The sequence below is a fragment of the Periophthalmus magnuspinnatus genome, chromosome 8, assembly GCF_009829125.3.
Source record: "Periophthalmus magnuspinnatus isolate fPerMag1 chromosome 8, fPerMag1.2.pri, whole genome shotgun sequence".
In the NCBI taxonomy this organism is placed as follows: domain Eukaryota; kingdom Metazoa; phylum Chordata; class Actinopteri; order Gobiiformes; family Gobiidae; genus Periophthalmus; species Periophthalmus magnuspinnatus.
Window position 1 is genome coordinate 6,667,851 of NC_047133.1, and position 23,536 is coordinate 6,691,386.

Sequence of the window (23,536 nt, forward strand, 5' to 3'; positions counted from 1 at the left end):
AAGTTCAGAAATCTTATGGAACCATATCTTTCATCTGAACAGTTCCATTTTAGTCGAAACTCCTCAAACATCTAAATTCTTCTTCTGAATTTAAGTCGATTTTGTTTTGCAGAGACGACTGGGTTCTTCCACTGGCAGAACTGGAAGGGCAGATAGCAAACGATTTGAAGAAGTTAAAATGTCAAAGCTAGTGTTTTTTATCTGCTAATTGGGATTTCAAATTCAGAGTTGGGATTATATATATCACATTTTCTTTAAAGAGGGAGTATTCTGCAAAATAGTTTTTTCTTTCCCCCATGTTATAACCTCGTTCCCTCATCAAAAACATGTCTGAAGAGGTTTTAGATGTCATCCAGTCTCTCCCAGGCACTATTCAAACTCCCCTTACTGTTAGCAGTACGAGCTTGTACAAGGCTCCGCCCACAATCCTACATCACTCTTGCACGACAGTTCTCCATAAATATATACAAAACTGTGCACTGCAACTTCCTAAACCTGATGTGATGTGCAGTATTTTCATTAGTGGGATGCATGCTGATTGTGTTGTGATAGCGCTCTGAAGGGGGAGTGACTTAGCATGGAGAGCAAAGGAAGGGGAGACTCAGAACATCAAAAACGAAAGTAAAACTTATAAAACATGTTAATTTGATGTTAAATATGCTATGTGTTACAGTTAATACCCTGTAGAAGTGAAATACCCCCTTTAATACCACATAGAAGTGAACTACCCCCTTTAATACAACATAGAAGAGAAATACCCCCTTTAATACACCATAGAAGAGAAATACCCCCTTTAATACCACATAGAAGAGAAATACCCCCTTTAATACCACATAGAAGTGAAATACCCCCTTTAATACCACATAGAAGAGAAATACCCCCTTTAATACTACATAGACGAGAAATACCCCCTTTAATACCACATAGAAGTGAAATACCCCCTCTTTAAGAATAGGCCCACACATTTCTGACATGTCCAGTTTTGCTCAGTGGAGTGGCCTCGTTTGTTGCGTTGTGGAGTTATAATAGATTCTTCCTTTATACAAAACTGGATGTGGGTTTAAACGCACCTGGATCCTGCTCCTCGGCTTCGTTTGGACTGTGGAAAAACGCAGCTGCCATTTTAGGTTTTTGTTTTTGTTTTTTAATTGTGTTTTTATTATTTTATTGAACTCTGTGGTCAAAGACATTGTCAGAAACGTGCCACAGTGTTGCTCTGTAAATATGTAACTGCATTAACATAGGATTCTCTTATCGCTACGGAGACGACAACGCTGCAAAAACACATCCACGATCAAATGGACCCGACTCAGACGCTTTGCTTTAGATTAGATTTACTAACTTATTTTAGTTTGAATACAGTTTTTGATTTTTCATGATGGTTTTGAAAATGAGATGGGCAAAAACGCAAAATATTTTAATCATAAAAGTCATCGAGGTTTAAGGTTCCAATTTCACTTTTCTTACAATGACGAAACTGAAAGAAGAACTAGTCCAGATATTTAGCTCTGTGCGACCAGACTAAAATCAGACTAAGCCTTTATCCTGACCTGGTCCTGGTTTGGTCCTGATTTAGTCCTGGTTTGGTCCTGGGTTAATATTTGTTTAGTCTAGGTTTAATCTTGTATAGACCTGGATAGATCTGTCGAACTGGTCTACTCCTGATTTACACCTGGTCCAGTCCTGGTCCAGTCCTGGTCCAGTCCTGGTCCAGTCCTGGTCCAGTCCTGGTCCAGTTCTGGTTTAGTTCCAGTTCTAAAGCAGGACTAAACTAGGTCTAATCCAGGTTTATTCATCCACAGTGAAACTTACTTCATAAAAGTTTTAAAGAATCAGAAGTGAACAAATGATCTGTGTTACACTACGTTTGGTTTGGCTGAACAAAAGAACAGAGCAAAGATGGAAATGGCTTTGGTATGACATCATCTTGAACATAACCTTATTAACCTAAAACACTTAAATCGGGTCAAATCAGGTTAGTTCAGCCCTATAGTTCTGTGTTGGCGTGTCGGAGTGTTTTTGCAGTGTTGGTAGCAGGCACTGATCTTATTTATTGTTCTAAATTTAATGTTGTGAGTCGTGGTGAAACCGTGTTACTGTAAAAACCTCATAGTTTGAAACCCCACGCCGCCGTCGCCGCCATTTTGTGCTCTACACTGCAAAAACCAAAATGTTTGCATGAGGTGAAATCGCTGTAGAACTGGATTCTTATCTGGGTTTTTTGAGTAGTTTTAATGTTGATGTCAATAGCTCTGTCAACCGGCAGCACTGGTGGAACAGAGTTGAGTGTCCTTTTATGAAGCAGAAGGTTGCTAGTCATACTGTTGTTATGTCTCTGAGCAAGACACTTCACCTCTTATGACCACTCCAGTCGAAGAAATGCTGCTAGTTTTGACAGGAAGGGCATCTGGCTTTGATAAGTAATATGTTAAAACCAGTTAAATACCTTAATGTTATAACACTATTCCTTCATTAGAAACATGTCAGAAGAGGTTTTAGATGTCATCCATGCATGTTTGAGTAATCTAGCAATCTCTCCTGAGCCTTATTTAAACCCTCCTTATGGTTAGCTGTACAAGCTTGTGCAAGGCTCCGCCCACAAGCCTACGTCACCCATGCTCCCACATGACAATTCTCACTGATTGTGTTGTGATGGCGCTCTGAAGGGGGAGTGACTTAGTGCAGAGAGAAATAAAATACACCCTCTTTAAAATTCTGAAAACTAAATCCAGAATTCTAGACCTTTTTCTTATTCAAAATCTAAACTAAATCTAGTCTCAAACCCAGAAGAATTCTATAGATTTTGCCTCATGTAGTGCTTTATTTTTGCAGTGTGGACTTTAACTTTTGAAATGGCTTGGGAAGGAACAGTGTGGAACATTATGCAAAGACAAAATGGAAGTTAAACGTTTTTTTTAGAGTGAAGTGGTACAGCTTTGAGACACACTGTAAAAAATCTACATCTGCATTACTTAGAATGATATCATCTGTGTCGTCATGGTGATTTTAGCAGTTTTACCAAGTTTATAATTATCTGGATTATATTATTGGACTTGGCAGGTCAAATGTGTAGTTAATCTGCGGATGTTGTGGTGTGTCAGATGCCCTCCCATCCTCCCCTATCCCTGTATATCCCTGAAAAGTCCTCAAAATGTCACCTTTAAACTGTAAGCTGAAACCATGAATATTTTGCCATTTTAAAGCTGCACTATGCAACTTTTCTGGTGGGGGTGTGTGTCTCTATGGAGATGTCGATGCTTTAGATGGAATATTTCACAGTCTGGCATTAAACTCACATTATTTAGTTACAAGTGTTACTGCTTTTAAAAGTCCCTTGAAAAACACACATTCTTACCATGAGTGGGGTCACTTCTCCACAGATCTGACCTGCAGCATCACTTGTTTTAATGCTATACTGTGGAACATTCCAGGCAACACAAAAACGGCTATTGTCCAGATTTTTTACTGTAGTTATAATTACAGGAATGACCACCACTGGGGTTTAGGGTAGACCTGGTTTGGACCTGGTTACCTTTTTTTTTTTTTAGAACAAAATGGAGGATTCTAATGCCATACTGTGACACATTCTAGGCAATACAAAAATAGCTGTTTTCCCAGTTGTACGCAGTGAGAATTACACCTACAAATATATAACGAATATTTGAACCCTGACCAGTCCAATAGCCCAGATTCAACTGTAAACTTGTTCAAACTGAATCTATCGAAGTGTTTTTCATTATTTATTTAAACTGATGCAGATGTGTTTTTTTTAGTGTCCTGGTTTAACCCTTGTGTGTCCAGTGTTAAACAACAAATCCAACAACAAAACGGGTACGGGCTTTTAGTGACCACACACAACAAAATGACCACTGACCACTGGGGTTTGTGTAGACCTGCTTTAGACCTGCTTTAGACCTGCTTTAGACCTGCTTTAGACCTGCTTTAGACCTGCTTTAGACCTGCTTTAGACCTGCTTTAGACCTGCTTTAGACCTGCTTTAGACCTGCTTTAGACCTGCTTTAGACCTGCTTTAGACCTGCTTTAGACCTGGCTGACTCCATCTTAATCACCATTGTGTCTGCTCAGTCTGGTCTGTGGTCATGGTGTTGTGCTTTAGGTGAATTGTGAACCCTCTGAATGTTTTTGAAGAGACAGAACAAAATGAAGGATCAGATTTGCACTTAAAATCACCGCTCCATAAAACATGAGAAGGAACACTGCCAAACCAGAACAGAGAGTTACAATGACAAGATCTCACAATATTCATTTTGAAATTGTTCATTTGGAGCCAGTAAACCAGTAGCTGCGAAAAGGGTTTCATTAAAGAGAGGGTATTCTGCCAAATCTACTTTTTGTATCTTTTTTCCATGTTATAATTATGTTCCCTCATCAAAAACATGCCTGAAGAGGTTTTAAATGTCATCCATGGATGTTTGAGTAATCTAGTGATCTCGCCCTATTCAAACCCTCCTTACAGTCAGCAGTACCCACAAGCCCATGCTCCCACACGACAGTTCTCAAAACTGTACACAGCAACTTAACAAACCTGATGTGCAGTAGCTCCATTAGTGAGATGCATGCTCTTGTGTTGTGATAGTGCTCTGAAGGGGGAGTGACTTAGCACAGAGGGCAAAGGGAAGTGACTTTAGCCAAAAACAAAAGTAAAAGTTGTAAAACATGTGAATACAATGTTTTAGGTAAATATAACATTTTCAAAACAATAAATGGTGATCTAAATATGTTATGTGTTAGTAGTTAATACACCATAAAAGTAAAATACCCCCTTTAATACCCCATAGAAGTAGATGCCATTTCTTTAAAACACAAATTAATGAAAACATCTCAAATCCCTGGGATATTGTGAGCGCTTGTACTTTTCCTCCTGTTTGCGTTTTTTCGTTTTTGTTTTTCTTTGCAGTGTCTAAAGCAGCCGCTCGGTTTGAGGCGTGCCAATGTAGCATCAAAGTGTGTATTTATGTACAAAGTGCTTAATTTAAAGATATATCATGGATTATTATTATTATTTTTCTATGTTGCCTGGACGACTGGACGACGCTGTGCTGGGAGCTTTTCCTCTTTGAGTTTTTTGCACGTTCATTAAGTTCATTTTGAGTTTTTCAATGGGTTTAAAACAGAAATGTGGATAAAGTCTATATAATGATGCCAACTACCATGTGGCTAGCTACATGCTACGTCCTAAAGTTTCAACATGAAATCTGTATTTATTTTTAAATTATCACATAAAATCTGTGTTTGAGGTTCGTTCTTAAAGTGTATGCGACAGATTAGAATTAGATTTTATTCCAGATGCCCTAGTTTTTAAATTCTGTTCAATTTCATAATGTCACTTCCTGGTTGGACACAGGCGGCAGATGTGACATTCAGTATGTAAAGGTAATGCCTTAACTGTTACCTAGCAACCATAATGTAAACAAGGGCCAAAATGTTTCTAAATTACACAATAGTTACGATTAGACAACCAGGTTTACAGTCAGAGCAACTTCCTGTATTTTTGTTCTTTTCAACTTTTTTCTGCACAAACTGCCACTGAAATGATGTAAAATTTTGATAAATATTAAACACAGGTTCTATCCACCAACCCAAGAATGATAAAAAAAACAACAACAACAAATCTAAAATGTCTTCAGATCACAAAGAAATCCAGGCGTAACAACCTGATTATGACCGTGAGCTCTCAGTACTGTGCCTCACGTGGATTCAAACAGATGGATCGCAAAATGTCAAATATAATTAAAAGTTCCACATTTCTTAACTAAAATTCATTGATAAATTCTGAATGACTTTTTGATGCATGTTTTTGCTTTGTTTACGAAGGATGAGTCAGTATTTACAGAGACGTTTTTCAATGCAAAAATAAAAGTACACAAGTTAAAGTGACCGTAGTAGCTCACATTTGTTTTGTATTTTAATCTTTTATTTACATTTATTTATTAACTTTTGCTTAAAAATTATTTCATTTGGAGATAATTTTGCCGTGGCATTTCAAACTACATATTGACCCCAGACGGGAACATTTTGAGTTAAAAGTATTTAGGCCTAAGTAAACTTCTGTTTGTCATTTTAACTTGTGTAATGTATTTTGTGCAGTTTTGAAACAGGAAATATTGAGTCAAATTTGGGAGATGAAGGTCTTAAAATTGTACTGTATAAACCTAAAGGCTTTTGTTTTGTTTTTTTTGTTTTAAATGAAGATTTTAACCATTATGTAAAGGACTAACTACAGTGTTGATGTGGGGTTTTTATGCAGAAAAAGTGTAAAAATTAAATCTCAAATTGTTTGAATAATTTAAGATAAAAACATTTAAACTCTGATATCGTCCATGTTTCAGTGTTGGCCCTGTGTAAAAGGACACTGCTCTGTGAAGACTGCAGACTGCAAAACATGAATACTGATACTCTGCAGTGATGTCACACTGGGGGTGTGCTGCATGTATGTCTATGGAGGAAAGCTCAGCAGTTACCATGGAGACGCAATGCACACATTAGCAAACGTAGCCTGATAAGTAGAAAAAAGGCAAAATGGATTTAAACAGCACATTTTGAGGAGTCTGTGATCAATCTGAGCGTTCTTGGTCCTGTTTGTTTGATTTTACACAAAAAGGTGAAAGTGACTGACTAAAAAACTGTCGGCTAATGCTAATGCTAGCTAGCTTGTGACTGTAATGTTATTTGAGAGGGACTTGTTCAACAGCACAAATCAGATCACCTGGTGTACTTCAGATAAGTCAGTTCTCTAATATGAGCTTTGTTTTAACACAATCTGACCATAATTAACTTGAGTAATGGAGCTTCAGACAGAGCAGTGCCTAGAGTTAGCTTCACACCCCCAGGGCATATGGATGACATCAGGTGCAGAGTATCAATATGTAGATTTTTTTTTTGAGCATGTGTAAAGGTAATCCAAACAAAAACTGATTTAACTCTGCACTATGTCATTTTTCTGGTAGAGGGTCTGCCACCTGCTCGTTTCCATGGCGATGAATATTCCACATTAACACATCTATCTCATTGAACTGCAGGTGTTTTATTGCTCGGACAAAACTGCATTTGACTTGTAACTGGACTCGGTGGTGGTGTTGCCTCCTTTTACTGTGGGATATTTTAGGGAAAGTAATAATACTTCCATGGAGACGAGCAGAAACTTTACATAGTGTGGCTTTAATTAAAACTAAAAGACTGTGACTCTTTTAAAAACAACTGAAGTTTTAAATTGAAGTCTTTAAAGTCTCGTGTCTTTGCAGATCAGCGTCTGTTTGTGTTTGTCTCATTTTGTTGTGATCTAACTTCTATGCAACATGCGCTTCCATCTTGACTGTTTCACAAAGTAACGAGCTTTGGCAAAAAATTAACGAAATAAAACTCAAAAAAACTAAATCTTGGAACGTTTTCGAGCAATACTTCCAGACCTTGGATCTGATCTCACCTGAGGACTATTCCAGGACTCTTCAAGGACTTTTCCAGGATTTCCAAGACCTCAGTTTGATTCTGTCCCGTGTAAAGCTCTAGTCAGTGTTTTTCCGTTTACATGTTACACTGCAAAATGTGTCTGTCTGCGCGAGTTATAATGAGTCGAATTCCTAATAATATAGATAATTTTGGTTTGAAATTAGTTCTAAAATAAAAAATAAAATGCAACTTTTTTGTTGTGACAAATATAGAAAATCGAGCTGCATCAGGTTTAGACAAGAAAACTACCCTAAATTAATTTCTACAAAACACAGAATGATTGTGTTTTGGTGGGATACTAATCTGTCATACTGTGCAATTGATGGGGGAGGTTCTGCATGTCTGTCTATGGTGGAATGCTCTGCGGTTCCGTGGTGACGCAACGCACACATTAGCAAACACAGCTTGAAGTTTTTATATTTAGTTATAAACTCCCAAAGTGATTTAAACAGCACATTTCCATTTTCCTGTGGTCAATGTGAGCGTTCATGGTCCTGTTTAGGAGTTTGATTTTCAACAAAAAGGTGAAAGTGAACTGTTGGCTAATGCTAATGCTAATGCTAACTAGCTTGTGACTGTAATGTTATTTGAAAGGTAATTGTTTAACAGCACAAATCAGCTCACCTGTTGTAGCTGAGACAAGTCAGTTCTTTCTGGTCAAGTTGTGTTAAAACAAAGCTCAGATTAAAGTCTAACTTGAGTAACAGCTTTAGACGGAGCAGTGCCTCCAGTTAGCATCACAACCCCAGGGAATGTTGACGACGACAGCTGCAAAGTATCAATAATGGAAAATATAATGGTTTTCTTGTTAAAACATGATAAAAACAATGTGAAGTGTTCTATCATGGAACTAGTAAATATATCTAGATTTTGTGGTTAAATTAGTCAGAATTACTCAAAATAGTTGTGAATTTGCCTCATTTTGCTCAAGTAGAAGGTGTTTTGCAGTGTCTGTCTGTGTCTTCATCAGTAAAACTAAAGAGGCTCTGCTGACGGCTCCAGTGTTTCAGACGAGTCAAGATTCTGTGGCGACGAATAAAACCTAATATATAAAACATGAATATATGTTGTTTCAATCCATTTTGGTTTTTTTCCTCAAGCGTTCAAACGATCTAAAAAAGGGTTGTGTTTGCTAATGTGTGCACTGCGTCACCATGGTATCTGCTGAACATTTCACCATAGAGATGCACGTAGAACACCCCCAGCGTCACTGCAAAGTATCAGGACCGAACATTTTGAAGGTTCTATTTCATAACACCGAAGAATTTGATGATGTTATAGTTTCACATAGAGAGCGGGTGTATGTATATATATATGTGTGTGTGTGTGTGTGTGTATATATACATATATATATATATATATATATATATATATATATATATATATATATATATATATATATATATATATATATATAGCTCTATACTCTCTGGTAGAATCACTGTTTTTGGAAAAATGTCCAAACTTCCGATCCACAAATGTTGAAGCTTCTCATTATTAGTTTGGTATCGGCTCCACAAGTTCTTTGACGACGCTCACGTCTTTGAGCTTGAAAAATGGCTCCGTGTTATGAAGAAAATCTTTTGACTTTCACTCATTTAAACAGAGAAAAAGCTGAATTTGGGCCAGTTTTTGTTCCATGTCGATAGGCCCAGTAATTGCACCGTAAACCAGGTCAAAGGTCAACACATGTGTGGTCTGACAGTTACACATCAAACTCCCCCTGAGACTGGACTGTCCTACAGCAGAACTACAGAAGGGGGCAGCAGTGATTCACATTTATTGAAATAACTTTTGCGTCGCTGACCGTGAACAGAAACAGAAACCTGGCAGAGTTCTAGGGGACAGTCCAGTATTCATAAATTATCAGCCCATATTTTATTAGCGTCAGCTGTTATAAATTCTTAAGAGGAAATATGTGATGCTTTTAATAGACGTTTTATCTCTGTATGTGACATTTTGGATCGTAATTGGGATCCTTCTGATCTTGATTATGTTGAATCTGAACCTCGGGGCAGATAACAGCCACATTTTCTCTTTAAGACCTTTCACTTACATAAAGGTCTTAAATGCTCGCCGCTCCATAGACCCAACGAATTCCACAAGAGCTGATGACCTTGATCCAGAACTTCTATTACTATTATCACCATTTTAATTCAACCCCTTTTACACATTACACAATTCTAATGGCATTTACACTGGAATTATGGAGAATCACACGTTTTCTGCCTTTAGATTAAAAAGTTAGTTGCAATTCAAGTTACAATGTACTTAAATAAAAGCTCCGTTTTGAGGTCTTATCAGTCGGATTTCAGAAAAAGGCAGAGTCCTGTCACTGCAAACAAGTTTTAAATGACATTTTCTCAGGCCTTGATGACTTGTGCAGCTCTGTTTATTGATTTAACTAAAGCTTTTGATTCAGTGGATCATGGAGTCGTCTTGAAGCGTCTGAAGCACATTGGATTTGATAATGCTGCATGTAATTGGTTCCAAAAATATGTATCTTAACAGAACTTAGACAATAGTAGCCAATGAGTTTAAATCACATATTTTTTTTACTTTAAGTAAAGGAGTGCCCCAAGGCTCAGTTTTGGGCCTGCTACTTTTTACTATATTTATTCATTCAGTTGTTTGCAGTTACTTTCTCTTTGTTGTGATGATGTTTAGGGTGACATCAGCTCCCACTGGGCATCGCAGTCAAGTGCCAGAGATGTCAGAGATTATAACTACAGAGCGACACAAACACAATAGGTCTTAATTAAACTTTAGGTCCCTTGTACAGATACAGGTGTGTGGCTGTTGTGTCTAAATGAAAGATAAACTTGACACACTCAGTCTTGTACAAAAAGAGAAGAGATTTATTCACAGTTGTCCCTTTTATTCGATACAGAGGAGAGGCGGACATTTTGTTCTGGGAGGAGAGGAGAGAGAGGAGCAGAAGAGGTTATGTTTCTTTCTGCTCTGTCGCTCCTCTCCTCCTTCCGGTGCCTCTCGTCCCTCTCTCCGCCGCCGCCCGAGGAATTCTTCAGAAATTTGGAATGAATCCTCGAGTTCTTCCTCCCGGATGAGTGAGGGATGGATGGATGGGAGGAGGAGAGGGAGGAGAGGCACGCGCGTGTGGTGGCGTTCACGGTGTTGTGTTCCCCGTCGGCTCAGGAGGAGGAGGCGAGGCGGTTTCCATGGTTACAGGGAGGAGGCGTTTGCACGGTTACGGAGGCTTTTACTCCTCCTTCTCCTCTCCGTGTGTGATGACGTAGCAGATGTTCTTGTAGTCCACGTTACCAGCAACATCTGGGGGGAAGGCGGCCCACATGTTCTTGATCTGGAGGAAAAAAGAGCAGAGTTTAAGCCGGATGCCCTCCCCGATAGTTACTCTGCAATGAAGGAGCGGTTTTGTCAGACATGTTCCACAGTACGGCTTTAAGATGGACTGTCTTGCATTGTCTGGCATTAATTAGATAACTTGACTAACTTACAGCATAACTTGAATAACCTGGTGCATTTTGAGATAGATATCTTTAATGCTATACTATGGAATATTCCAGGCCAAGTAGTAACATCTCCATGGAGACAAGAAATGTGGTGGGCCTTAGTCCTGGTTCAGTCCTGGTTCAGTCCTCCTTTAGTCTTGGTTTAGTCCTGGATTATTACCTCCTCCTTGGAGAACCTGTCACACTGGGTGGTCAGGAGCTCCTCCAGGCTGAAGGACAGAAGGAGATGTCATGTTATTATCATGATTATTTTTATTATTATTGTTATTTGAAAGTGTTTTTTCGTACAATTCCTTCTTGATGGTTCCGGTTCCCTCAGGGTCGAGGACTTTGAAGGAGCTCAGGATCACGTCCTCAGGGTCAGCGCCTGGAGCAGAGCAGAGGTCAAAGGTCACAACCACAAAGGAGCTGTACCTGATTTTTACCATGTTAAAATGTTAAAAAAAAATAAAAACAGGGCTAGTTCATTTTCTTAGCTTCGTCATAAACAAATCTTTAATCTGACAGTTTCACTGCAAACTCCACCTGAGTTCTGACCTGTGTCAGGTTAAACTGGAGAGATTCTACAGAGTGATGATTCAAATTAATGTTTCAATAAAAGTTGAAGTTTTTATTCAGTTCATATTTGTTTTGTGAGTTTTACCCTTGAGCTTCTCGCCGAACATGGTGAGGAACACGGTGAAGTTGATTGGACCACTGGCCTCTTTGATCATGGCCTCCAGCTCCTCATTCTTCACGTTCAGCTGACCTGAAATATGGAGGAGAGGGAAAAGGGGGAGACAGAGAGAGGAGGGAGGAGGGAGAGAGATAAACGGAGGGAGGAGTGAAATGAGAAGAAAGAAAGGAGGAGGCAAGAGAGACAGAGGGAAGAGTGGGTTAGACAGAGAACTGTGACAGGGGTCGTGATCTTGTCCAAAGAGTTTTCTCTTGGTTACAGTGATGAAGCTTTACTCCTTTTTTTTTTTTTTTTTTTTTTTTTTTGTTAAAGTGGATGCCCTCCCCTCACTTCTCCCTTTCTCTCCTTCACCCAAAGAGCCCCCTCCTCCTTCTCCTCCCTCTTTTCTTCTCTCTTTCTCTGCCTGTGTCTCTTGCTCTCCGATAGAGGTCACATCACTCTCTATTTCTAACAGTAATAAAGCTTCACACTTGTACAGTCAAAGTTCTACACTGTGTCAGTCTTCACTCACTCCACACTCCACCTGGATTAGACCTAGCTTAATCCTAGTTTAGTCCTGGTTTAGTCCTGGTTTAGTCCTGGATTAGGCCTGGTTTAATCCTGGATTTGTCCTGGTTTAGTCCTGGTTTAGTTCTGGGTTAGGCCTGGTTTAGTCCTGGATTAGTCCTGGTTTAGTTCTGGGTTAGGCCTGGTTTACAGTCGAAGCATTTCAAAGTTGTTTACACTGTCGGTCTTCGCTTGGTGGAGCTCCTGTTTTATCTGTATCCTGTTTATCCCTCCCCCTTTCTTTTCTTTCACCTCTCCTCATTGATGCCCCCTCCTTCTCTCTCTCCCTCCCTCCTCTCTCCCATGTTCCTCACCCATGGAAGCGAGAACGTCGCGCAGGTCGTCTTTGCTGATGATGCCGTCTCTGTTCTGGTCGATGATTGTGAAAGCCTGAACACAAAACACACTTAGAGTTAGATTGTGTTCACACTCATTTATTTCATTCATTCATACAGATTCATTCATACAGAGCTGTTCACTGTCTGAAGCTGAGGCCCTTGTGCAAGACACCTCTTTTTGAATCTGTTCATTCTTTTGTATTTTGTAGGATTGATGTATTATTGAAAGCCATATTTTACACTGATGAAGGAAACAAGTATGAGGAGAACATGCAAACTCCGTCAGGACCATGGGGACTCTCCCACTGTGAGCCGACAGAGGGCTAACCACTCTGCCACTGCATCGCCCTCATAGAAACGAACCAGTGTGGGATACATAGCTGCTGACAGAGGAGTTTAGGAGCGAGGGATGAGAGGAAGAGGGAGGGAGACAGGGAGTGGGGGGGGTCTGGTCTTTAGGGGGATTCCTGGGATCATCAGTCATCACAGCGCCTCCGGAGGAACAGCTGAGAATATCTTTAACCCAAACATTGTGAAAGGATCAAGTGAGAAAAGAGGGTGAAGAGGGGAGGAGGGATGAGGAGAGAGGAGAGAAAGAAGGACAAGGGAGAGAGAGACGAACTGGGGAAAAGGGAAGAGGGATGCGAGTGGGATGAGGAGAGAGGGAGTGAAAGAGAGGAGGTCTGATGGGTAGAGAGAGAAGGGAAAGAAGGACAAGAGAGGCAGATGAAGGAGAGAGAGTGAGCAAGGGGAAAAGATGACGAAACAGACAGAAAGACAAAAAAAGAGGAGAGGGGAAGAGAGAGTGAGAGAAGAGAGAGGAAGGACAGAAAGAGGAGAAGTAGCATGTGCATTTTGAACTTAAGTCCCCAGCTGTCTCCTCCAATCTGACGCAGCGAAACTCAAGAACTGGTTTATTATGAGGGCTAATGAGAGCGAGGGAGGGAGAGGGATAGAGAGAGGAAAGAGAGAGGGAGGCGTGAAACGTAAGAACTGATAATCTTACATAGAGTTATGAGAAAGGGGAGGGGGGGAACGAAAGGGGGAGGGGGGGAGAGGCGTGGAGTGGAATTTCTTATATAGACTTATGAGAGAGGGAGGGATAAGAGGGGAAGAGAGAGAAGGGAGGGAGAGAAAGGGGGAGGGGGTGAAACTTAAGACTAGATTTTCTTATATAGACTTATGATAGAGGGAGAGAGGGAAGGAGGGAGAGAAGGAGGGGGCTTTCCATGAAACTTAAGATTGATTTTAATTTAGACCTCATCAAATGGTCCAGCTCTCGTACTCGTGAGTGCTAAAAACAAACAAACAAACAAACAAACACAAACGCTTAAGGCCTAAAGAAACAATGTCATGTGTTTTACTTTAACTACAACTATTTCTCCTTACATCAAATTGACCCTCTCCCTACCTCAGATGCCCTCCTGGCCCTACCCCAGATGCCCTCCCGGCCCTGCTCCAGATGCCCTCCGGTCACCCCTCAGGCCCCGCTGTACTCTCCTCTCCAGTGTCACTGTGGTATGTCTTTGGCTCTCCTCTTCGCTCTTCGTCTCATCACTTCTCGACGAGTCGCTCTAAAAGGAAACTACCGCGACCTCCCATGACCCCTGCACACCGCTCTGCAGCCCGCCCTCTGCTGAGACGTCTGCACACGACCCCAAGGCCGCCGTATGGCCCCTGCACACGCCCTAACCCCGCTATGATGTCACAGAGAGTAAGGATCCAGCTTAGGTTGTCAAAAGTATCGAAAATCAGATACTAATCGACACTAAAACTAGTATCAAAACTAGATACTCATTTGAGCAAGTATCGACACAAAAGAAAGTCACATTCACAGGACAAAAATGAACCTTTCCTGAATATCTTTAGAATGATCTTGAGCTGTACCCAAACAAGTATAAAACCACATAGACTAGCATACATATCGCGTCTATTGCTTAGTATCGAAATAGAGTTTGAAGTTTTAGACAGTGGTTTATCTTTGAGCTCGTATTATTCCTGTTTAGACCAAATGTCGCCCTGAGACTTGCCCCAGGATCAGATCTGGGCTCATTCGGGTCTGTGGAGCGGCGCCTCTCCTCATTTTGTCCTCATTAAAACCTTTAGATGATGAGAGACAACTGCAGCAACAGACACAACCCAGCGCTGACCAGAGGAGGGGGCCCAATGTGAAAACGACCTCATCGTCTGTGTGCGCCCACATCCCTGCGCTCATCAGGGATTATTTTAATGCAAATAGACACGTTTAACTAGTCTGACTCATTAACAAAAAAAATCTAATCTACAAAACGCAATTTGGATGTTTAATTCTGGTCTCAAACTTTTAATGAATTGTTGTATTTTAGTATCAAAACAGTGAAACATTCTCATAGTGTTGTGATCAAATGTAAACTATAAAATCACATTGTAAATCAAAACAGAGGAATTCTATCTAATATTTACGCTCTCATTTTTTTTACAGTGTAGAACCTGAACGTGTCGACATGGTGAGCCGGATTTCTACTCCAGATGCCCTTCCTGTCTGGTGTGGGCGAAGTGTCTTTCTCAGGAACACAAGTGAGATTAGAACCGCACACTGCCTGATTTGGAGCGTGTATGCTTAACACCTTATACCATTCTCTTTACACACAGACTGCCTGGTTAGATGACGTACGCCTAAGCCCATGTGCCACTTTCTCAGCTCACAGACTTTCTGGTAAGAGGGCATGTGTCTAACTCCCTACACCACACTCCCAGCACACAGACTCTCTGGTTGGAGGGCATCTACAACACCCTCTTTACACACAGACTGCTTGGTTACCGGGCGCATGCTTAATCTCCTGCACCTCAGCACACAGACTCTCTGGTTAGATGGTGCATGCTTAACCCTCTACACCACTCTCACCACACAGACTCTCTGGTTATAGGGCAAGTGCCTAACTCCCTGTACCACTCTCTTCACACACTGACTTTCTGGTTGGACGACATCTGCACCACTTGCTTTACACACAGATTGCCTGGTTAGTGGGCGCGCGCCTAACTCCCTACACCACTCTCTCATTGCATAGACTGCCTGGTTAGCGGGCGAGCACTTAACCCCCTACGCCGCACTCTCAGAACGCGTACCTCCTTGTACTCCTGGATCTGGCTCTGCTCAAACATGGAGAACACATTGGAGGAGCCCTCTCCGGCTGCTGCCCTCCTCTTGGCCTTCTTTGGTGCCTGAGGGACAAAAAAACAGGGAAAAATCAGACAAAATCAACAAAACAGGATGGAATATTTTTATTACCAAACTCTACGCACAAAACGTACAAAATGTGTGAACTAAAACGAGAACGCAGTGAAGAAACACAAACCTAAACATGTCTCCAGAGCGTGACAGCGGCTCACGTTAGCACAACATCAAATACATTTATACTAACGGTAAACCGGAAAACGACAAAATTTTACTGAAAGTTTGATTTAAAAAAATTTCTAGTTACAACAGGGAAGTGAATGACCCATTTCAACAATATTTTAAACTTGCAGAATATTTTTTATAAGTTTCAAATAATATAATATATAAAAATGTAAATGTAAACGACGGTAGCTCATAACAATCTGAAAAAAAAACAGATGTAAAAATGTTACTTCCAAAATTCCAGGTTCATCCCGACTTCGGAGTATTCCTTAATATCGAAAATTATGGTCCGTACCAAGTCTCGCTTCAAGTTAGATAATAATTCTTTTCAAACGAGGCCGGAAACACCTCATAAAGCTCTAAAATAAAACCCCAAACGTTTGTATCTCACCATCTCGAGACGTGAGCAGAGGATTGGTAGATCAAGAAGAGAGACCTGATGAAGCCGCGCTGCCTCGGCTCTTCTGCTCGCTTTTATATCCAAGCCGAGCCGGTCTAACTTTAGCCCGCCTCAAGTTTGGAGCGGGACAGACTCGAGAGGAGGAGGAGGAAAGGAGGAGAGGAGGAGGAGGACGAGGAGGAGAGGAGGATGGAGGGATGAGGGAGGAGAGATCGCCTTTCACCGCGGCAGAAATAGAGGCAGACTTGGTATTAGGTCCACCTGATCCCGAGGACTGTATAAGGACTTTGATTGGGGACTTTGGACCGGACACTGGACACGCTCGGATCCACAAGGATGTTATTTTTGGGATCTGGGATGTCGCCGCGACGACCACAGCCTCATAATAAGATCTGCGGACACGGCGCTGTGCGATCGGCCGAATCGAGTTTGGAGATTTTAGTCGAGTTGAGATGTTCTAAACCAGGACTAAAACCTGACTAAACCAGGACTAAAGCAGGACTGAGCCAGGACTGAACCAGGACTAAAGCAGGACTGAGCCAGGACTGAACCAGGACTAAAGCAGGACTGAACCAGGACTGAACCAAGACTGAACAAGAGTTATATCAGAACTGAACCAGGACAAAATCAGGATTAAAGCAGAACTAAACCAGGACTAAAAAGATGTCCTTGATGGATTTGTAGTTGTGATGTTGTTTACCTGACTGGTCCATCTCTCTGTGTCACACAGAGCTACTCCAGGTTTTATGATCGCTGCTTTTTTAGTAATGAGATCTGTAGGGAGTAATGTTGTCACGATACTGAAAGTCCAAACTCCATTTCGATACCACGGAATAGACTTGATATTCTGATACCACGATGATAACAAAAACACTTTTTCTTCAGACTGTGATTTTCCACATTAAATGATAGTATTTTCTTTTCTATTCTCATGTGGCCTTATGTCTGTGTAATCCCTCAGTGGTCCACGTGCGTATACTAGTCTATGTGTCTTATACTTGTTCTGATACAGCTCAAAATCATTCTTTTTAAATATTGATACTTACGCAAACGAGTATCTAGTTTTGATGCTAGTTTTAGTATTGATTAGGATCTGATTTTCGATACTTTTTGCGACCCTAGTGGGAAACATACTTAAACTGCTTCACTCCCGAGAGCAGCAGATAAAACTTTTGCTGTCAGTTTAAACACTTCAAACCTGAAAAATCTGACCTCGTGCATCTTTAAAGTGGAGGGTTCAGTTCCCAGAGCAAAAGTGTTTGGCCAAAGTTAATCTCTGAATCGTGAGTCTACTGTATGAGGGTTATTTTTATCTGAGACGATCAAACTACAGGAGCTGATTTATTTATAAGTTTATTACATCTCCATAAAGAAGAGGGAGGGCATCTGATACATGGGGTAGGGCATCTGGCACACAGGAGCGCACAGGGAGGGCATCTGACACACAGGAGAATGGGACGGCATCTCGTTTGAGGGGAGCCACGTCACATGACCGCATTTGTCTCGGGTTCCTGGCTGAGGCGTCTGAAGTGTTTGGCTCATGGTGTGGGAATCAAACCCTCAGCCCAAAGGCATCAGTAACATGTCTTTAATAATACTCCTGCTGTTTTATTTAAAGCCACAGTACATCATTTTTTAGCCAAAGGAAAAAAAAAATAAATCACTGTGCAACTTTTCTGATCTGCCACCTGCCTGTTTCCATGGAGATGTAAATGCTTTGCCCAGAATGTTCCACGGTGTGACCTTAAACTGATGCATCTCTCCAGGACATGTTTCGGGTGAAGTCTGTGGAGAGGCAAGCCTGTCCACTGTAAGAATGTTTCTCCAAGTGTTTTCAACCAGTAAAACACTTATTCGTATTTCTATAAATGCCATACTGTGAAACATTTCAGGCAAAGCAATACATCTCTATGGAAACAACTATGGACTAAGTGAGTGTGGCGTCCCCCACATCGAGGCTATCGGTTATAGCAGTGAATTTGTGGCTCTAATGGAGGTCGGCTATGTCCATTTATATTTACGGTCTGCCCTGTGAGGGGGCTTGCATCTCCACAAACCTGACTCTTACTTGTCCTGGAGGGTCTTAATAAGCTTGTTTTCATGGAAATGTTGTTTCTTTGGCTATAACACTCCACAGTATGACATAAAACGTACCTGGAGAATGTTTACAAGTATAGATTTAGCTTTCTTTTTCTATGGAAACATGCAGGTGACCTCCAGAAAGTTACACAGTGTGGCTTTAAGAGTTCTGTTTAAAGATGTAGCAGGTTAGAACTAAACCAGGACTAAACCAGGACTGAACCAGGATTAAATTCTCTGGTCTAGTCCTTGGTCTAGTCCTTGGTCTAGTCCCAGGTCTAATCCCTGGTCTGGTCCCTGGTCTAGTCCTTGGTCTAGTCCTTGTTCTAGTCCCTGGTCTAGTCCTTGGTCTAGTCCTTGGTCCAGTCCTTGGTCCAGTCCTTGGTCTAGTCCTTGGTCTAGTGACTAGACCAAGGACTAGACCAAGGACTAGACTCTAGTCCTTGGTCTAGTCCCTGGTCTAGTCCTTGGTCCAGTCCTTGGTCTAGTCCTTGGTCCAGTCCCTGGTCTAGTCCTTGGTCCAGTCCCTGGTCTAGTCCTTGGTCCAGTCCTTGGTCTAGTCCCTGGTCTAGTCTCTGGTCTGGTCTCTGGTCTCTGGTCTAGTTTTTGGTCTAGTCCTTGGTATAGTCCCTGGTCTAGTCCCTGGTCTAGTCCCTGGTCTAGTCCTTGGTCTAGTCCCTGGTCTGGTCTCTGGTTCTTAGACACACAGGGATTACTGTTGATGGTACAGAACATTCTCTGGAGCTCTGGGATTCCACAGCTGACACAGATGGAAATAGACCCGGACTAGGACCCAAGGGACCCCCAAGGACCCCTCTTAGACCCCCTCGGAACCATCCCGGACTCTCTCTTTGACCCAATTGGACCAAAACTAATCAACAAGACGGTGTGTGGCTGAACCGTCTCCTGCCTCCCTGTTTCAGATGTGTGATTGACAGATGGACTAACCAATCAGAAAAACAAATGTCAAAACAAAGATGGTATTACATGATTATGATATTATAAAGAACGAGAATATTCAGAGGAGAGACATGTGACACAAATAAGAGGCTGTGATTGGACACTTGTCTTTCACAGTTTTAGGTCAGATTTCAGACCTTCTGTTTTTAAATTAATGTAGGAGGGGCTGACTCACCAGGCGACTCCAGAGCCCATCAGTGACTCAAAAACTGTGAGTGGCATTTTCTAGAAATTTTGAGACAATTTCATGGCAAAAAATAAAGAAATAAAAATATTTTTAAAAATGCTAAAGAACTGAGGAAAAAATTGGTGACACGATGCTAAATTCTGGTGACTTCTGAAAATACTGGAAAATTAGGACATCAACAACTACTGCACGTCACATCAGGTTTGTCAAGTTCCTTTCTTCTTCTCCCTGCGCCTCTCTGCTCCTCTTTGCTTCTTTCTGCTTCTTTCTCTTCCTCTCCTTTCTCCTCCTCTCTCCTCCCTGCTCCTCTCTGCTCTCTACTCCTCTCCTCTTATCTCTGCTCCTCTCCTCCCTGCTCCTCCTCTGCTCCTCTCCTCTCTGTTCCTCGCTGCTCATCTCTGCTCTTCTCTTCTCTGCTCCTCTTTGCTCCTCCCCTTTCTGCTCCTTTCTGCTTGTCTCTGCTCCTCCTTGCTCCTCTCCTCTCTGCTCCTATCTGCTCCTCCCTACTCCTGTCTGCCCCTTTCTATTCCTATCTGCTCTTCTCTCCTCCTCTCTGCTCTCTCCTCCTCTCTGCTCCTCTCTTTTCCCTCCTCTCTGCTCTCTCCTCCTCTCTGCTCCTCTCTTTTCCCTCCTCTCTCCTCCCCTTTCCTCCTCTCTGCTCTCTCCTCCTCTCTCCTCCTCTCTCCTCCTCTCTCCTCCTCTCTGCTCCTCTCTGAGGCAGATGTTTGGATGTCTGTGTTAAATGCTCTTGTCTCCTCTCTGGTCCTCTCTCCTCCCTGCTCCTCTCTCCTTCTCTCTGCTCTCTCCTCCTCTCTTTTCCCTGCTCTCTCCTCCTTTCTGCTCTTCTCTCCTACTCTCTGCTCTCTCCTCCTCTCTGCTCCTCCTTTCTGCTCCTTTTCTCCTTCTTTCTGCTCTCCTCCTCTCTCTTCCTCTCTCCTCCTCTCTTCTCCTCTCTGCTCCTCTCTGAGGCAGATGTTTGGATGTCTGTGTTAAACGTTCTTTCGTCTCCTGGTTGAGGTGAAACCAGAGCCTCAGCTGTTTCTCTGTCACTTTAACCTCACCAGAAAGTGACACATACTTAAGACCAGAGGTATACGATCCAGACAGGAGCAGGCTGGAGCAGAGCCAGAGGAGCAGACAGGAGCAGAGCCGGAGGAGCAGACAGGAGCAGAGCCAGAAGAGCAGCCAGGAGCAAGCAGGAGCAAACAGGAGCAGAGCCGGAGGAGCAGACAGGAGCAGAGCCGGAGGAGCAGACAGGAGCAGAGCCAGAAGAGCAGCCAGGAGCAAGCAGGAGCAAACAGGAGCAGAGCCAGAGGAGCAGACAGGAGCAGAGCCGGAGGAGCAGACAGGAGCAGAGCCAGAAGAGCAGCCAGGAGCAAGCAGGAGCAAACAGGAGCAGAGCCGGAGGAGCAGACAGGAGCAGAGCCAGAAGAGCAGCCAGGAGCAAGCAGGAGCAGAGCCAGAGGAGCAGACAGTATCAGAGAGCAGCAAACAGGAGCAGAGCCGGAGGAGCAGACAGGAGCAGAGCTAGAGGAGCAGACAGGAGCAGAGAGGAGCAAACAGGAGCAGAGCCGGAGGAGCAGACAGGAGCAGGGAGGAGCAGGCAGGAGCAGACAGTAGCAGAGAGGAGCAGGCAGGAGCTGACAGGAGCTGACAGGAGCAGAGAGGAGCAGGCAGGAGCTGACAGGAGCAGAGAGGAGCAGGCAGGAGCAGACAGGAGAAAGTGACACATTCTTCGGACCAAAGGGCCATGTTTAGAGCAAGTTTCTTTAGTCTTTTCTTTTCTGGCGATGAAACAAATATGTTTGTGTGAAAACTGTTGCACATTAACAGTGAAAAAGAATCATTTCTCTAACCTCTTAACCTTCACTATAGAGCAAGTCTTTGCATTTAAAATATAACTTGAGATGTTTCAGATGTTTCTGAGGTTCATGTATCTGTGAGGAGATCTGTAGGTTGCTTTAGTCTCAGTTCCTCGTCACATTCTTCAGAAATCAGACCTGAGTGTCTCCTGTTACTCCATAGGCCCTGTGTGTGCGTGCGTGTGTGTGTGTGTGTGTGTGTGCTCTATTAAGGGAGACCTATTCTAAATGTTAACCGTGTTCTAGTCGTTTTTTCTCATTGAGCCTCTGACGTTGTATTTGGAGTGATTCATGTTTGAGTAATCTTTAATATCTTATTTTCAAGACACAATTTTGTCGATCTACCCGTTTTCACCTCCAACGGTGCACTCCACTGTGACGTTTGCACTTCCTTCTCCAGTTTTATTTTCTTAATCGATGATACTCGTAGGATTCGGCAGCGTCACATAGTTATTTTGGTACAAATGAAAAAAAAAATGTGCTGCTCGCTAGAGTGATGTGCAGCTGTCCACAGGGGGCACCAACAGCATGCGGCGCTTTGTTGTGATGACGTTAACGGCGACGTCAGCTCCCATTGGGCACCACAGTTTTCTAACATGGAAGTCAGCGGACTTGTTTCTTTTATTAAGTCATTTAAGTTGAATATTGTGATTTAAAATGTGTAAATTATAACATAATGATCCACATGTGTCATAGATTTTAACTATAGAGAGACACAAGCACAATAAAACTTTTCAGATCAACAACATGATTGCTGATGAAGTTTAGATCTGGGTTAAAATAGATTAAGATTCAGGTTTAGTGAACCAAGATTAAACCAGGCCTAAACCCAGACTAAACCTGGACTAAACCTCCAGGACTAAATCATGTCTAAATAAGGGACTAAATGAGAACTAAACAAGCTCTAAACCTCCAGGATTAAACTGGGACTCAGACAGGACTAAATCAGTTCTAAACTGGAGGGACTAAACAAAAACTGAACCAGAACTAAACCAGGACTAAACCAGGTCTAAATCAGGTCTAAACTAGGACTCAAACAGGTCTTAATCAGGTCTAAACTGGGGGGACTACAGGAGAACTGAACCAGGACTAGGACTGGGGGCTCAGTGGGGGGAGGCGTGCCATACGTCTCCGTGACAGTGGAATGTAAAGACGCCATAGTGAGGACTCATCACTGTGTAAATCTGACCTCCACCACTCAACCACAGGGTCCCCGGGTCAACTCCCGACGCGGTGGAATGTTTTTGTACAGACAACAACATCATCACATGTTTATTTAGCAGAATATCTCATTTATATGTACAAGTATTTAAGTAAAAGTGTGAGTACAAAGGCGAGTCATGTCCCTGACCTTTGCCCTCCTTAGCGAAACAAACAGGTTTTATATAAGTCACGACCCTCTTTATTAAAGCTGCAATACGTAACTTTTTAGATGTGTTGCTTTACCGACAGAATGTCCCACAGTATAGACTTAAAATGATCCATCACCATGGAGACAAGTAGTAGAATATGAAGGTGTTTTGCAATGGCATAAAAAACACCTGTAACTGAATGAATGTGTGGACATCTCCACGGCAACAAGCAGAAAAGTTACATAATGCACCTTTAACAAATCTACAGAGCGGAAAATGGAAAAAATACTGTGTTCAGGTTCACACTAAACTCACATGAACAAAAGTAAATATGTGTAAATAAACACTTCATTAAAGAGGAGGTATTCTGCTAAAAAAAAAGTTTTTATCTTCCTCCCTAACACTGTCTCCTCATCAAAAACATATCTGAAGAGGTTTTAGATGTCATCCATGCATGTTTGAGTAATATAGCGATCTCGCCCGAGCCCTATTTGAACCCTCCTTACAGTACAAGCCTGTACGAAGCTCCACCCACAAGCCTACATCACCCATGCTTCCATACAACAATTGTCCATAAATATACAAAAAAATTATACAAAACTGTACACAGCAACTTGACAAACCTGATGTGATGTGCAGTAGTTTCATTAATGGGACGCAGCTGATTGTGTTGTGATAGCGCTCTGAAGGGGGGGTGACTTAGCACAGAGAGCAATGAGAGAGGAGACTCAGAGCATCAAAAATGAAAGTGAAACTTCTAAAACATATTAATTTATTGCTTTGGGTGAATATAGCATGT

The 23,536-nt window shown here is 42.1% G+C and overlaps 2 protein-coding genes across 2 annotated transcripts in view; one reads left to right on the forward strand and one right to left on the reverse strand.

Moving 5' to 3' along the window:
* The window catches only part of spns1 (SPNS lysolipid transporter 1, lysophospholipid), a 39,087-nt gene extending 25,676 nt beyond the window's left edge, over positions 1-13,411 (forward strand). Inside the window, exon 14 of the mRNA XM_055223420.1 lies at positions 13,401-13,411. The gene's annotated coding sequence lies outside the window, so the exon portion shown is untranslated. The remainder of the gene's footprint in view (positions 1-13,400) is intronic.
* Positions 10,303-16,401, reverse strand: mylpfa (myosin light chain, phosphorylatable, fast skeletal muscle a). The gene is made up of 7 exons (XM_033970997.2): positions 16,289-16,401; positions 15,624-15,719; positions 12,495-12,570; positions 11,602-11,706; positions 11,247-11,325; positions 11,119-11,167; positions 10,303-10,789 (listed from the first exon to the last, which is right to left on the reverse strand). The coding sequence occupies exons 1-7, from the start codon at positions 16,289-16,291 to the stop codon at positions 10,688-10,690; spliced, it is 510 nt and encodes a 169-aa protein (XP_033826888.1). The 5' UTR covers positions 16,292-16,401; the 3' UTR covers positions 10,303-10,687.
* Positions 16,402-23,536: the final 7,135 nt, after the last annotated feature.

Excerpts from the sequence above, each read along its gene's own strand:
- mylpfa (XM_033970997.2), bottom strand. Across the intron at positions 12,571-15,623 it reads AGATCCAGGAGTACAAGGAG|GCTTTCACAATCATCGACCA; the intron begins GTACGCGTTCTG and ends TTTTGTGTTCAG. Across the intron at positions 11,326-11,601 it reads GTTCGGCGAGAAGCTCAAGG|GCGCTGACCCTGAGGACGTG; the intron begins GTAAAACTCACA and ends GCTCTGCTCCAG.